Source organism: Rutilus rutilus (assembly GCF_951802725.1).
Source record: "Rutilus rutilus genome assembly, chromosome: 7".
NCBI lineage: Eukaryota > Metazoa > Chordata > Actinopteri > Cypriniformes > Leuciscidae > Rutilus > Rutilus rutilus.
In genome coordinates this window covers 20,598,281-20,615,923 of record NC_140221.1, presented here as the reverse complement: position 1 = coordinate 20,615,923, position 17,643 = coordinate 20,598,281, and the positions used below count along the sequence as shown (strand labels likewise).

The following is a 17,643-nucleotide window of genomic DNA, read 5'->3' as shown; positions in this document are numbered from 1 at the left end:
CCAGACCATTAATCTTTTAGATTTAGGTCTGGATTTCGAGGCTAGCTTTTTTTATGAAACTTATATTCAAGTGTTGATAAAAAAAGAGTGCATGAAGCTAGAATAAAACATTTTTTTTTTTTTTTATGTATAAGGCTGCTCAGTCTGTTCTTTCTTTTGATATATTGCATGTTCAGATATTTATACAACAAAATATTCTGGGGGCCATGAAAGTTGTGTGAAAATGATAAAAAATGCTGGTGCTGGCTGGCAACTTTTTTTTTTTTTTACGCTGGCGGGAAAATATTTAAATGTTACGTGAACGAGTGCCTTTCTCCACTGACGTTCTATGATGTTCAAAGCATTTCTAAGGATGCTGATTTTTAGAAGGCAGACGGAGATGGCGAATGGGAATATGGTGTGTGTAACATTAGCAACACATGTTTGATAACGTAGTCAAGCAAAAGGCTAATCATATTAATTACCATCATGTGTCCTGATGTTGTAAAGAGCGATATCTTTGTGCAGTGTTTACTACAGTAACTTGAGGAAACTTGAGTGGGTCTCTGAGCTGGTGTGAGTGAGTGGAGGCGGGCCTAATTTGCATATTCATGGGTAGAGTTACTAAGGGTGTAGAGTTACATTCAAGCTATTTTAAGGCATTTAGGTGATCAAAGATGAGTTTAAAGGGATACAATTATTGACTACAGGGGGACTTTAAGACATTTAGTATGTTTATTAAGCTGTTTTCATTGTGAGGCCTGGTAAAACCTGAGATATTAAGAAGGTTATAATCTGCCCACAAAAAGTATAAACTGCTTTCTTTTATATAGACATGACATCTCATTAATGTCATAACATAAGCCTGTTAATAAATATGTTTGTAATAAATCATAACCAAACAAATATTACAATTGTATGACACACATTAATAAGCATAACTATGGCATACAAAATAATACTGTAAAATCCTGACCCACACACACTTTTTGAGTTTTGCAGTCTAGACATAGTAGATTTCCACTGGTGATCTGGATGGTCTCATTTGCCATCATAAGTCATTTTTAGAATTGGGGCCGGCGGGTTACGCAGGTTTGCCATGTGTGTTCTATCCTTGCTTTGCCATTTGTGAATGGCAGCCCCTCAGGAGAATGAGGGTGTGCATAGAGACGCTGTGGACCAAGGAACCTGCGAGGGACACACGGCACGTCTGAGCGTGAGGGGAAGCCCTGTCCTTTTTGAACTTGAACCTCAGAGACGTGTTTACTCTTCTGGGAGCTGGGCCACACAAGAATGCGTGTGTCATGACGGGATGTAGGAGCCGAGGAATGTTCCTCACAATCCCCACACTGTAGGCCAGAGCCAGCCAAAGAGCAAGATGTTTGGAATATTTATTTTAGCATCAGCGTTTAAAAGACACACAGGTTTTAAAAGACATTGGTTTATAGCCTGTATTGATGTTGAATCATGAAGAGCCCTTGTTAGGATTGCTTTCTGTTGTTCTTGGCTGGCATCCACTTGCACTCTGTGAAGAAGAAAAGAAAAAAGAAAACTTGCAAGACGCTAGTGCATAGTAATGCAAAGATGCCCTTAATATGTTTAATATGGGTGTTGTGAAATTATTAAGATAAGGTGCTTTTTTGAGACTAACCATTTTGTCTTGCAGAGCCTGAATTGAATGTTCCAAGGGTGCTGGACAGTATTGCCAAACAAGTCAAAAGGACAGTCAGGAGACGGAGGCACGCTGGTGACGATGACTACAATATTGAGGTGCTGCTTGGAGTAGATGATTCTGTTGTCCGTTTTCATGGGAAAGAGCATGTGCAAAACTATCTCCTCACCCTCATGAACATTGTGAGTATCCTATCATCTTTAGCAAGGCTCTATTATATACCGGATTGCCTATTTAATTACTTAATTACGTAATTAATTCATTTATTTATTTTGGGTGCTAGAACACAATATTATTTGCCATATATATATATACATACAGCCCTTAATTATTTTGTATTATATAAAATCCAACCGGGTTGGCGGGTGTTAATGTCAAGCCCTGCATGATACAGGACTTGACATTAACACCCGCCAACCCGGTTGAATTTTATATAATATACATTTTCAATTGTAGTCTTTTAAAAAGGCATCTGAAATAATAAACTAAGGTCAATCAAGTGATTTTTTTGATTCATAACGATACTGAGATATCTGAAACTCTTCGCAGGATACACAATTCCAGCTGCGCGTTCTTGCTCTCTAATCTCTCAGACAGCGAGTTGACAAGAGTTTACTCACTCGATTAATTTGCTCTGGATAAATATTGTTGGTGTTACAGGGCTTGAATTTCGGAGTGGGATTGCGCGTATTCAGCATAATTTTACTAATTCCCACAGATTTTGTGCTCACACCCAAAGTGCGTGCACGTAAAGACAAGTATATTGGCTATATAAAACGGTATATGTCTGTGCGTCAGCAATGAGTCTATAGCACCCTATATATATATTTATACACACACACACAACATTGAAAATATTAATAAATAAATAATGTATGGAACAATAAAATAATGAAACTGGTGATTACCATGCAGATATCAGTCCCAAATTCACTGACATACCCCTCAACTGGCCCCTGACCATCAGTCCATCTTTACTGTTGAGCAACCCACCCTTAGTTTTGCTTGAACAATTTGCAAGAATTAATGTCAATATATTCAAAGGAAAGCTGTACTTTCTTTTGTGGAGGATTTATATGCTTTTTCATCTTGATGTGGCACACAACAAGGCATAGCCCAAATGTGGCATACTTGAGGATGTGGCTGAGAAATAAAGTAGCTACGAAATAGCTACGGCAATACACTCATAACATTTTAAGATTAAACCGCTGCTTTTGAGACATTTAGAAGTCCTTCCTCCAGTAGATGTCCCTGCTGCTCTGTATACCAGTGCATTGATGAGATGTACACTACAATTTTTAATAAACCCTCACTTAAGATTGGCCCAGCATTCAGAATGTAATGAGCTCTGTATAAAAATGTAACATTACTACAACTTTCACACATGCAGACTTCTGTGGGTCCCTTGCATACTTATTTAAAGCCCTGCTGCCGGAAGAGGACAATTTTCTGTATCAAACAGAGCTTCTGTTTAATTGCATGAGGCGGCTGGGACGAAGAGAGGGGGGCAGTTGGTAAGAGACTAACCATCCTCTGCTGATTTAGAGAGTTGTTTAGGCAATCTGTGTTCATATGCCAATGGAGAATTTAATCATTTTGTACGGGTATATTTTTGCTGCTCCCTACAACAAATTACTACAGCAACACAGATCTGCTGAGGCATATTTTTCTTTCTGTGCCCCTCCCCTTCTTTTAAAAGCTGTCTAAACATGCATATAAAAGTAGTTTTTTTTCTTCCTGTAACATAATTGTTTTTCTCACCTTTCCCTTCTGAGTGTAGAGTTTGTGGCAGACCCGACAGCTTCTGCCAGTTTTAAGGTGAAAATAATGTAGGAGGAAAATGTGTTTGCAGTATTAGCAAAATTATTTTTGAGGGAACTGTCAGAACAAATTGTAGTAATACTCATAAGAGTTTATTAACCTTTTCCAGTTCATTTTATTGTATTTATTTATGTTCTTTTGTTGTTTTCTGTTTTAGGGATTTATAAAAAAAAAAGTACAATGTAAATTGCATTTATATATAACACTATAATGATATGGTTCCATTTGTTAACATTAGCATATGACCTTGAACGAGCAATGAACAATACTACTAATACTACAATGAACATACAGTATTTATAAATGTTAGTTAATGTTAGTTTCAACATTTACTAAAACTTTAAAGTCAAAAGTTGTATCTGACTAACATTGACATTAACATTTTTATTAACTAACATTATCAGAGTTTAATAAATGCTGTACAATTTTTAGAGGTTAGCTAATAAATTCAGTCAAAATATATATCTCATTGTTCATGTTAGTTAATGCTTTAAATAATGTTAACCAATGAGACCTTATTGTAAATTGCCTACTTCATGCCTCCTTCTGATTGTTCATGCTCTGCTTAGGAGAAGAGATCTCGACACAAATTGAACACGGATGTGCATTTAGATCCACCAAAGTTGTCTCTCTTCTCTGTCGTACAAATGACCAGGACAATCTGAACTTTTTGTTTACAGAATCATAAACTAGAAACTGCTTAACTGGGCCAATTTGTGCCAATCTGATAAGAACAACAGTTGAATCATATTTTGAAGCATTTTCAACAAGATGTCAACACTTTCAATTAATATATCAATTATTAGTTATATAATTGTATTATATATTATATCAGCATCACAGAAAGAAAACTCCTAATGTAACTCGCATCGTCAAGTCAATTAACCAACCAACCAGTTTATTCATATGGCTTTGTTTCTTAGGAAAAGTTCACTAAAGTCATGAGGGGGGAATGTGTGTAACAATATATGTGTACAATAACAATTTTTGAAAAAAAAAATAACATTATGATGTCCAGAAATAAATTTCAATAGGACATTGGGTTACAAAAAATTCATTAAAAAATCGTAAAATGCGCTGTGTCGTGCACGTTTCGGGACAGTTTCAAAGTGAAATGTCCAGTAAGTGGCGCTAATAGCGTGTTTATTTTTTTTCCGGAACAGATGAACGTGAATATGTCAACGTTTTATTATGTAGGTATTTTGTACGTATCGCATCACTGCAGTTCTAAATTGAAATGTCCAGTGAGTGGCGCCAAAGTCCTTTTAGGCAAGTCGTGCCACTCGGCCGCCATCTTGGCAACGTTTTGATGGCTCCTATCTAAATGAATGGGCAGAGAGTCAGAACTGCACTTTCACTGGTCACCGGGACATAAAAACTGCATGTATAGAAACAACAGTAAAATATGATAAAAATCGCTGAAAAAGTTTGATGACTTTCCCCCAAAATAAGGTTTAAAATGCCTTTTTCCCCACAGGTTATACTTTTACTACGCATGCGCAAGGGTTCACGACACCAACTTCATTTACGTCTCTATCCAGAATGCCGGTGTTGTGCAGTATCAGAGACAATTTATATGGCAATATTCAATGTCAATATTGTTCTCCATTATTTAAATATAAGCAGGTTTGCACTTTATCAGTAATAACAATGTATTGTATAGATCAGTTGTTTTAACTATTCATTAAAATGAATCGGTTCAAAGGAGTCATTAGTTCGCGAATTGGACGTGTCATATGGTTGTGTGATTATCCCAGCAGTTAGGACATGGACATCCCACAAGGTTAGTGTCAACACAGAAAACATTACATCACTGGATAGGTTTGTTCGTTTATTTAGAGAGTAATTTTATGTCAGCTGAATGTGCGGAACGCATTTCAGAGAAGATCAGGCAACGTATTTTAGCACAATTCACACCCAGCGGGAGTGAATCTCCTAATGCTCCAACATGAAACTTTGGTCATCCGACCTTGTACCATCATGTCGTTTTATTTTGATTAATATGCGTGCGGGAGAGAGAGCAAGACAGCGCTTAATTTGGAGACGGTGAAGTCTTGTTTACACTTTCGCCTGGAGAGAGAGAGAGAGAGTGCGCGCGCGCGACCGGGGCTCTCTCTCTCTCTGCTTGTTCTTTCAGTTAAATATGCGCCCTGTCACAAGCGCAGCAGTTCATCTACATTCCTCACCGATCAAATAAGACATATTTTGTGTCTTTTACTTAGAATATAAGGTAACATATTTGTGGTCGATATAAAATGCTTTAACTACCTTGGTAGCTGTCGCAAAACCTTAACTGTGCGCATGCGTCAGTGGAACCAGACGATAGGCTTAAATGTTTCCCGGCTTGACTGTTAAAAGCAGATGATTGGCTTTCCAGCAGGAGGGGCGGGACATGTGCATACAACAGCCATCTTTGCCGTTACGGGTTTTCCTTATATAGTTGTATTGAGGATTGAGGAAGTGGCATGCCTCTTATATAAATTGCTCTTAAAGCTTAATGCTCCATTATTTTTTTAAATAACGTACACCTACACTAAACCCTAAACCTACCCGATAGTGTTAACCAAAGCAAATGCAACATAAAAAGGTAATCATGGCCTTTTAGCTTGATTTTGAACTTTTAGTTTTTGTGTCATGACTCTTTCACAGTACCCGAGCTCTCCGCATCACAAGTACAATTCTGTACCAACTGAGCTACAAGTCAGTTAAACTGAACGTACGGAACTGGTTAAATGATGCAAACTCCAAAATATATTTGTTTACAAATCATGCACTGTGGTAAAAAGTGTTTTGAGGTCATAACATAATTGTGCAAGGAGCCGCGTGAAAACAAGTCTTTATTAATCCATAATAGCTAAGAGAAGGTTAAGCTCCAGAAGGTTTCGATGAAACGTTTGTACATTTAGGATGTAGTCATTCGTTACAGCATCACACCTTGCATTCAAACAGCAAAACTGTGCCTTTAAAACGCAGCACCCCACACAGCAGGCTCTTAGCTAGGTGGAGAAGGAAAAACATCTGAACATTTTTAAAAAGGCCTCTGTATGACCAGCTAAACACTGGGCCCTTTTCATTTACCAACCTTTCATAGGCTTTTCCATGCCAGCTGTAGCCTCAAGTCCTGTCTAAAAACGGCTTTTATGCCTCAGAGAGCCATTCTTATGGGTCTAAGATCCATTTCCTCCCACTCTCTTTATCTTGATTCTGTTGTTGAAAAATCTTTGCTTTCTCTTGCTCATTGTCAATCATGGTGAGGTTTCAGAAATGGAATGAAGCAGCATTTGTTTTCACAGTCCCTGGAGTTGATAAAATCAGTAGCTGTCATAATTGACTAGGTGGAGTATGATGCAACTTATCCTTGCCTGATATCACTTTTCCCCTTTGTGGCAGGATCAATGTTTTGTTGTTTTATTATGTTGAATTTAGTGGATAATTATGTCATTTTCATCATGTGTTTACAGGTGAATGAGATCTACCACGATGAATCATTGGGAGTACACATTAATGTTGTGCTTGTGAGGATGATAATGCTTGGATATGCTAAGGTAAATTACTGCTAAATATCTCTTTTATCAACCATAATGGGTCATATCATATATTTCTTACATAAGATGTAATATTTTATATCTTTATTTATTTATTTACTTAATTTTTTCATGACAACACTCTCTCTGACTCTATATTAACACATTAAGGGCCTGAATTAGTTTTTATTTTTGTATCTGTTTTCATTTTAATTTGAAAAGTTTAGTAATTTTGCCATGTTTTTGTCTTTTTTTATTAGTTATTGCTTTTTTAAATGTCTGTATAGTTTTTGTTTTAGTAATATATTCACTATATAGTTATATAAGTTAAACCAAATTGAGAAATGTTGCTTTGACAACTAGCAGTAATAAAATACGTTTTATTTCATTTTATTTTATTATTTAACATTTATTAGTAGCAGAAATGCTTTTTTAATGGTTTTAGTTTTAGTCAACAATATAGCTCTGTAATGTTGCCAGGTGCATTTATCGGTGAACACACAGAAATGGCAGCATGGACACAATTATTATTATTTTTATTTTTACTTAACCCCCTCCCCCCTGACATTTCAGCATATGTCAGTTACTGTCACAGTTTAGTTTGATGGGTTTTGCTTTAATTTTCAAAGACTTTTTGTATGTTTATCTTTGCTTCCGGTTTCCTCTTTCCTCTGTTCCCTTTATCATCAGTTACCATGGTTTTTCATTATATGATAAATTAATGGACGCCTGTCTGTACTTTAGTTCGTTATCCTGTGTATATACATGTGCACACTGTAACATTGTATATTCTCAATGGAGTACTGCTTTTGTTTGTTTTATTAACGCTAACGCTATTGTTTGAATACTATCTTTCTCCTCATCATCCTTTGTGGAGCTAACCATGACAGTTACCACCACAATTTTGAAATGTGCAATAATTTGGTGTGTAGAGGGGGACAGGGAGAGCACAACAACTGTCGGTAGTCTAGCTACTTATATCTGTCTAATTATGACAGTATCTAAACCTCTCACTAATGCACACAGCCATACACAATTGAAAGCAAAAAATACATATAAATATACTATTTTGTTGTGAGCTCATAATTCAGTCCACAAATACACAGAGGTCATTTTATGTCTGTTTTGTAATACACAAATAATTGCAACATGGTTTGTTCTTTTCCAAATACATGTTAATGTGATTAATAACTAAAAGTTTTAGGAAAAAAGCAGCTACAACAAAATGGAATTTTAGTTTATTGTACTGTAGTTTGCAAATGAAAAGGTTTGAATTTCATCTTCAAGTATCTTGACTACTGTCTTGACTATTAATAAACAGGGCCCGGTTCCCCAAAACGCTCTTATCGCTAAGTAGTTCTTAACCTATTCCTTAACCTCTCTCTTAACGTTATGGCACGATTCCTGACATGTTCGTCCGCTAAGTATATCTTCTGTAAGTCACACTTTCGTAAGGTTGGTCTGGACCATTCGTAAGCTCTCTCTTCGCCGCCACTGTGCAGCAGTCTTTAGAAATCAGCGCAGCGGAGTACAAGTCAAACTATGGTATGTTGACAATGTTGTGGCTCAACAATGATTTTATGTTATGGACATTTTAAGACTAATAATAAAATATGTTCGCAATGGATACAGGCCTATTTATGAAGTTGACTTTATTTGGTATCAGAACTAATATGGCGGTAATTAGCCTAGACTATTTCGTAATGTCTTTAAAGCGTTTTAAATTGACAATCACTTTTGATAATTAAAATCTGCCAAACAATTTGGCTCTAAATGGCTAAGATCTATAAATGGGTAAGCATGGTGGTGTCCAGTAAGCGACCAACTATGGCAGCGATCCAACGTGTCCTTGTATTGAATCAAAGACTGCGCCGGCCGCGGAGCCGTTTAGTCCATGTCAATTTTTTTATTCGGCAAAACTTAAGCCCTTTTGACATTTTGCCTGACGTCCTGCCAGGACCTTGGTGTGCCTGATCCGGAGGCAGCCATCTTCCTTGCTATGTCGCTCCATAGCTCTTTTTTGTTGCTGCTGCACAAGTTATTCCGAAAGCTGGAAAACAATGTCACCTTGTGCAAGCTCACCTCGTCCAGCAAAACTTCAAGTTCCTCTGACGAGAAGCTTGGTGCCCTTTTTTTACGTTGCTTCCCCACCATATTCTGTCTCTAACTCTCTCTCTCTGTTCATTGTAGATAGGTTGCTTTTTTTTTTAAACATTAACCAATGGCAATCAATACCGCATTAAACAGAAATAACTGCAGCTGCTTGCCAATCAATTCTGATTGTAAAGTACCTTACCATTAATATAAAAGTGTATTACATAATTTTTTGAAGTCGTTAAACCCATGTCAAGAAGCGGCACAAGTGGCACAACGGGATAAGGAGGGTGGATGATTAGCGAGGGATACCCGGTTCGTCTACCCGTCACAACATATCGTGTGAACATATTACTGACAATTTGATAATTTAATTAATAGTCTATATTTTACTGATAACTTAAACTATGTTAAAATAAATGTTACTGGAATAATTTGAGGAATGTTTCATTTGCATAGAACGTGTTGTCTTTCTTAACGCCGTAATGCACCTTCGCGTGAATTGGAAAATCGATTCCTGAGCAGTCGATGACAACTAATTCAGCACCTTCACTTGGGACAGCGCCTTTGTAACGTCGAACGTAAGAGGCAGCGTGTTAAGAAGCTTCCTAAGGGACACTTTGGGGAACACACTTAGGAACATAAACAACTTTGGTAAGATATATCTTTCGAGTCTTCTTAGCGTGCTAAGGGCCCTATCTTGCACCCAGCGCAATTGACTTTGTTCACCGACGCATGTATCATTCCTATTTTGCACCCGCGCAAAGCGCGCTTTTCCCTCCACAGAAGCACGTCGCTAAACTAGGGAATGAACTTGCACTCCCTTGGCGGTTCAGCGCAAAAAAGGAGGCGTGTTCCGGTGCAAACGTTCCTTCATGCTATTTTGCAGGTTTAAAAAACAATTGCGCCACTAACCAGGAAAAAATAGTTTAAAGTCAGTGGCGCGTTGCGCATGTTATTCAGATGCTATTTTAAGGGCGCATGCTTGGCCATAATCAATGTAGCGTGTGCACAACGCGCATACACTTTGATTCTCTCATCTACACAGAAGCAGCAGTTTTCATTTTTGCAAATCATACATTATTACGATAGATAGATAGATAGATAGATAGATAGATAGATAGATAGATAGATAGATAGATAGATAGATAGATAGACAATTTATAATAAAAGCATACATCTAGCTTACACATTTACCCAAATTATCATACGCCTTTTTAACCGAAGTTAATTTGGGTGGGTTTCTCCATCTCCAACGTCCCTGACGAGAGCGTTGCTCTCCTTGGCTGTGAACTGCTCCTGGCGCGCGCCTGGCAAATTCGCCGTTATAATAGGAATCCGCTTTAGAACAAGCGCGCCTGCTCTTAAAGGGAATGTGAGATGATGCTCTGATTGGTTTATTTCACGTTACGCCCAAACCACACCTACGAATAATGAAGCTACTTCAGACCAACCCATTTTAGATTTGCGCCTGGCGCAAGAGTCATTTATCCCGCCGGGAAAATAGCAACAGCGCCAAGACCCGCCCACAAAGTTACTTGCGCTTTGCGCTTTGACACTTGCGTTTCAGATCGTTAAAATAGGGCCCTAAGAGTGAGCGTTATCGGGGAACCGGGCCCAGGAGTTTATCTTAAAGACGTTAAACAAACAGACCCACAGTGAACAATGTGAGTCAGTTTAAGGTGTTTTATAGATTAATGAATGCTGAAAGTGTCCCCTAATGAGTCTCTAATCTTTTTCTCAGTCCATCAGTCTCATTGAACGTGGCAACCCTTCACGAAGCCTGGAGAACGTGTGCCGCTGGGCATTCGTCCAGCAGAAAGAGGATCCAGAGCACTCAGAGCATCATGACCATGCTATCTTCCTGACCCGGCAAGGCTTTGGCCCCACCGGGATGCAAGGTTTGACTTTTTTGGTCTTTAACATGCCTCAGACTTTCCAACATTTCCTCCCTTGTCATGTATAGCATTTTTCACACACAAAATAACTTTCGTAACTTTTTGTATTTAAAATGTACAACATTTATGTAAGAGTGAGTACATCATGAATCCATTTTCCAAACCATGTTTTTGTCTTATCCTGAATCACTAAGGTACACCTATAAAAAGTGTTTATATTGGGACTATTTTAAGGGCCGCGCCGCTTTGTCCTTGTTTCCACAAGCGCTTGCGCTCCCGTGTAACGTCTGTCGTTGCTATGCATCCATGAACTGCGCTCTCCATGACATGATGACGAGGAAGTATCAGCAAAGAATTAATTGATTTCCTGCCCTTGCATTAGCTTTACTACTAGATATATTTATGGAGATGAGAAATAAAAACCCGCCATGTACAGCTATGATCAGCTGTTCGGCCAAGCTTTCGATGTTGTTACAAAAAGGCCGAAGCTGATCGGTTGGTTTTTGTCACATGACCTGCTGTGCGCTTGCGGCATTCTGAAAAGTTGAGACCTTTTCAACGTCAATTGCTGCGCGCCTACATTATTTTTTTATATGCACTGTTTGTGGACTGTGATTTTGAACTGATAAGTGACTAAATGTCACAGAGGCTATTATGTATGGAAGACTAGGAATGCAGGATTTGTTGTGAGACCTTATAAACCGAAAGAATAAGGAATAGCATAAATCAATTTAATTAAAACAAAAATGTAAATGAATAAATCCTTTTAAAATGGACAAATGAGTTGACATTTAAAATTGTTGTGCAATTCTTGTTTTATGTTAAATGGTTGATTATTCATGTTAAATGTAAAAATGTTAAATAAAATAGAACAATACATGAATAAATAGTAGGCCTATATTAAAAATAAATACATATGAGACTGTTTATTCACATGTTTAAAACATAGTTTAATAAAGCCAACATTTAAAAACATTTTGGCAGTTTTTTTTTTTTTTTATCCATTGAAAATCTTGTTAAAATATGCTATTATGAACTCGTAGGGGCAACAAATGAACTTCCGATTCTCTCCCATGCCATTCAAAGTAGATATAAGATGGGCTGTCATTGGACAGTAAAAACGACCGTAGGCTGTAGGGTCATTAAATCGGTAATGTTTGCACTTAGGTTTTATTACGCATTTAGGGGAGTATTGCAAGAAGCTGCTTACACCTTACTTTAAAAAAATAAAATAAAAATACAATCATGATTTTTCATGAAAAATTATGTTAGAATTGTAGGCCTAAAATACCTTGGTATCAGCTTGTTTTCATCAATGGTATAATTAATACAATTACAATTAATTTGGTTTGTCATGATTAATTTGTGTTCATAATCAGTAAAAAACAATCTTCTAACAAGAATAAACACATGAACACAATGAACAATTAAATTATTATTGTATTATGAATTATTTTTAACTATCTTGAAACTATCCAAGCAGCGGTTCGCGCTCAGATGTTACGGTGAAATTAATACATTACCAAAATGTGATTACAGAATATATTTAAATTCTCCATACAATTTTTATTTTCTCCTTACAGTCTTGCGAGTTAACAATAATGCCTGACCAGTAAATTTCTTGGTGAACAAAGAAAACATTTTGGCATTAGGCATTGGAATTAGTTAACCCTCTGGGGTCTGAGGTGTTTTCTGGGCCCTGGAGGTGGTCTGACATGCTCTGACATTTGTGCTTATTTTTGTTACTTGTGACATTTTCATGGCTAAAGTCTGATTACACTGTATTCAACACAAACTCTGCTACAATAATATGTCAGCAGCATGTATGTAAAAGTTTGTAGTTTTGAGATAATGACATTTATGTGTGGTTTGTGAAAAAAAAGAAAAAAGAAGATTGTGACATCTTCAAATCGCGTTCTTCTAATTCTTCTGAGGTAAATCCAAGCACAGCACAAACACAGTCTTCCAAACTCGATGAAAAGCAGAGGAGTCTGAGGTCTCTGATTCTTTGTTTTTGAGGTGATGGGGCGTTTACAGGTCTGCGTTCCTTCACGTGGACGATTTGCATGTCAATTGCTCTTGCGCTCGTGGGTGTGGTCACATTAAAGCTTATGAGCACGGGCTGGAGAAACTGTACATCTCGTTGCTTTCATATGGATTACTTAAACAGAGAATATTTGTTTTTGAAATAATTTACATAATTTAAAAATAGAGACTTCAAGCTTTGTAAAGACATATGTCTCATGTCAGTGTGGCAAGCATTAGCTGAGTTACAGATCATTTTCTGTCGCGTTTCAGAATGAACTTCACATTGAGAGAGACAGCAGAACGTGCATCATGTTTATTTTCTTTATTTTACGAAAAACACAACATTTTGTTTTTATTATGAGTGTACACAAATAAAAGAAGACATTTAACAGTTTTGAATGATGTATAACACTCAGCGCTGGATTCTAGCCACCACCGGATTGCTGTCAGCGAGAAACACATTTTTGAGCATGTGAATGCTGATTCTTGTCAGCGCTGGATTCTAGTCAGTGCTTGAGCGCTGGTATAAAACTGGAAAAATAATAAAGTCGTTACAAAAGAAACGATACATCGCTTACATGTCGCATTAAACTGGCAGATTTTAGAATGTTGTAGGCAATTATTTTGCAAGTAATTACATGTTTAACCCTCATGTGGTGTTCATGTCATTTTTGACTGGAGAAGATTTTCTTTTTCCTGAAAATACTAATTAATGTTATCGCATTGAACTGAAACTTAGTGACTTTGTTCACAGAGACTATAACAACTTGTCCAAATTTTTTTTTTTTACTTTTTTTTACTTTTTTTGTGTTGTTTTTTTCACCTTGTTACACTTATGGTGTTCCCGGTCAAAAATGACAGGCCTACACAAAATAGCTTATAAATCCCTCGTTATGCTATATTATCCCCAAAAATTGGATTCAATCTTTTTATCAACTTGTTTCCTTTCAATTAGGACTGGTTTTGTATTCAATTTTCAAACAGTTTAATTGTAGGAGTCATTTATCCGAGCTTATGCACCTCAGTTTTTGAGTGAAAAAAGCATTATTTGTTAATAATTTTGGCAATATTGAGAAAAATGCCTACTATCAAATAAATGAGGCCTATGAATAATCAGATGCAAATATAAATATAAAACCAGTCCTAATTGAAAGAGAACAAGTGGACAAAAAGATTGAATCCAAGATTGGGTGAAAATATGGTATAATATATGGTATAGGCCGGTCATTTTTGACCGGGAACACCACAAGTGTGACTATGTGCCATATTTTTTACAAAACAAAAGTTTCAAAACAAAATTCCTGGTGAAATATTAGAGTAGACTAGTGTGATCAACAGTAGCCATTTTTTTTCATTTTTTTTTTTTCATATTTCCAAATTTACTCATAAATTATTAGTTTTTTACTCAAAAAATGAGATGCCTACTCTCAGATAAATGAGGCCCATGATTAATCAGATGCAAACAGAAATATAAAACCAGTCCTAATTGAAAGAGAACAAGTTGACAAAAAGATTGAATCCAAGATTGGGTGAAAATATGGTATAATGAGTGATTTATAAGCTTTTTTTTATGGGCCTGTCATTTTTGACCGGGAACACCACAGGTGTTATAGGGTTTTGAACACCACATGAGGGTTAATCTTGTCTTGCCTGGATCTTTGGTGTAAACTCGTGAACGTCCCCGTTTCAAAAATCTTGCTTCCAACGTTCTCTGAACGCCCCCTGGGAACCACTACTGTAAGAAATGCTGCCTGGTGTAAAAACTCCTCTTCAGATTCACACTATTGGAAAGAGAGACATGAAAGCGCCCTTACATAAGCACATAAGAAAAAGGGATTTTGTTGTCTAAGGATTGAGGCGGCTGCTGAAGTAGCAGTCCTCTCAGGGCATATCTCCTTCAGCACTGACACAGTTCACACAGTGCACATTTAACGTCTATTCAACCTGACAGGAAAACTCAAGCTTTCCCGAGAAGAGCACTGATCTCAGCATGAAGTGTTTATGCTGTCACTGCGACTCTCACATTTCCTTTATCATACCACTGTATGTACTCAACGGCCCTCGTTAATCATCCGAGAAAAGCTCTTTGGCCTCTCCACCTACCTGTGGCGCATCTGTTGTCTGGCAGTGGTGATATTGAGCTAATCAAAGCCGATGTGCTTTATTGGCTTATTGACACCAGATAAGAATATAGCTTTAGAGCCTAGATCTAAGGTACTTATTCTACTATTATGATAGGCAACAATCTTACATTTGGGAGCAATTTAGCAAGAACATACACTGTGTAGCTTTTTGTTATAATAGTGTACCAATACTTAAAGGCTTTTTTAAAATTACGGGGTACATATCAGTGCATTTATACAGTTATTTGTTTTGATAGCAAAAATGCACTGATCAAGTTAGGTCTTCCGTGTTTCAAGGCAAGTAAAACTAAACATATTGCAACTTTTTTTAAATACTAGGGAAATATACTCTTGTTCCATGTAGTTACAGGGTAAGTGTGACATCTACTGTAAATTAAAGTGGTGCTGGTTACCCTCTTGTTTAATGAAATTACAGGGTAATTGCAATAAAAATACATATAATCTGATATCACTGACTCAGAAACCTTTATTTGTAAAACAACTTAATTCAAAAGAGATTTACAACACTTCTTATTCATTTATATATATATATATATATATATATATATATATATATATATATATATTTTTTAAATCAACTTCTCATTTCAAATACTAAAGTCCCGACAGAAAGTAGCACGTTTTGTGCCTTTTTTTTTTTTCTCTCTTGCTTGGCTTCCTCCTCTTCTTGTTCCTCTTCTTCTTTTTCATTCTTTCCACTGATGGGGAATCCCATGTCTTTAGCTATTCTGTATTAACCCTCATGTGGTGTTCAAAACCTTATAACACCTGTGGTGTTCCCGGTCAAAAATGACAGGCCCATAAAAAAAAGCTTATAAATCACTCATTATACCATATTTTCACCCAATCTTGGATTCAATCTTTTTGTCAACTTGTTCTCTTTCAATTAGGACTGGTTTTATATTTCTGTTTGCATCTGATTAATCATGGGCCTCATTTATCTGAGAGTAGGCATCTCATTTTTTGAGTAAAAAACTAATAATTTATGAGTAAATTTGGAAATATGAAAAAAAAAAATGAAAAAAAATGGCTACTGTTGATCACACTAGTCTACTCTAATATTTCACCAGGAATTTTGTTTTGAAACTTTTGTTTTGTAAAAAATATGGCACATAGTCACACTTGTGGTGTTCCCGGTCAAAAATGACCGGCCTATAAAAAATAGCTTATAAATCACGCATTATACCATATTTTCACCCAATCTTGGATTCAATCTTTTTGTCCACTTGTTCTCTTTCAATTAGGACTGGTTTTATATTTATATTTGCATCTGATTATTCATAGGCCTCATTTATTTGATAGTAGGCATTTTTCTCAATATTGCCAAAATTATTAACAAATAATGCTTTTTTCACTCAAAAACTGAGGTGCATAAGCTCGGATAAATGACTCCTACAATTAAACTGTTTGAAAATTGAATACAAAACCAGTCCTAATTGAAAGGAAACAAGTTGATAAAAAGATTGAATCCAATTTTTGGGGATAATATAGCATAACGAGGGATTTATAAGCTATTTTGTGTAGGCCTGTCATTTTTGACCGGGAACACCATAAGTGTAACAAGGTGAAAAAAACAACACAAAAAAAGTAAAAAAAGAAAAAAGAAAAATTTGGACAAGTTGTTATAGTCTCTGTGAACAAAGTCACTAAGTTTCAGTTCAATGCGATAACATTAACTAGTATTTTCAGGAAAAAGAAAATCTTCTCCAGTCAAAAATGACATGAACACCACATGAGGGTTAAAATAAAATACAGTACACACCCAATGTTCTCATAATGTACTAATCTTTTCGCTTCCGATGAACTGTCACTAGCGTGTGCATGCGAGTCAAGTTCACGTTGTATGTAAACCTGTTGTGAAGCGCAAAGTGAAGTGTGACGCAAGCACGCTGTGAAACTTGCGCGAGAACTCGACTCTATTCTCCTGTCTTGTTTGTTTCTCATTGTTATTATCTGTTACTGTTTGTATTTTGTTGTAAGCATTAATAAAAAAAATGCTTACGTCACGATTCAAGTTAGGTCAAGCATGAACTCAACCCTCTCATGCACGCGCAGGTGACATTTGGTTGGAAGCGATTAGTCTACAGTTTAAAACGTTTAAAATATTGGCAGTTTTCTTACAAACACTTAACGTTTCACTTCAGAGGCATTGATTCATCCATTGTGGCTCTATGGATTACCGTCGTTATTGCTGTACATGCTGTTTGACTTTTGACCATGAGCTTGCATTAGCAGATATTATTTATTTTTCTAAAAACCTTTGTTTGTTTTCATCTGAAGAAAGAAAGCTGTACACATCTCGGATGCCATGAGGGTAAAAGACGAGTAAATGGTGAGGACATTTCTGGGTGTACTGTATTTTCTTTTAATACATAATACAGAATAGCAAGATGCATGGAATTCCTTCTTAAAGGGAACCTATTATGCAAAATTAACTTTTATAAGGTGTTTGAACACAGATGTGTGTCCACAGTGTCTGTAAA

At 36.6% G+C, this 17,643-nt stretch overlaps 1 protein-coding gene across 1 annotated transcript in view; it reads left to right on the top strand.

The window, feature by feature from the left end:
- The window catches only part of adamts3 (ADAM metallopeptidase with thrombospondin type 1 motif, 3), a 139,440-nt gene that overhangs the window by 42,088 nt on the left and 79,709 nt on the right, over positions 1 to 17,643 (top strand). The window contains exons 5-7 of the mRNA XM_084415226.1: positions 1,646 to 1,833; positions 6,934 to 7,017; positions 10,835 to 10,991. Coding sequence (XP_084271352.1) covers positions 1,646 to 1,833; positions 6,934 to 7,017; positions 10,835 to 10,991 — 429 coding nt within the window. The remainder of the gene's footprint in view (positions 1 to 1,645; positions 1,834 to 6,933; positions 7,018 to 10,834; positions 10,992 to 17,643) is intronic.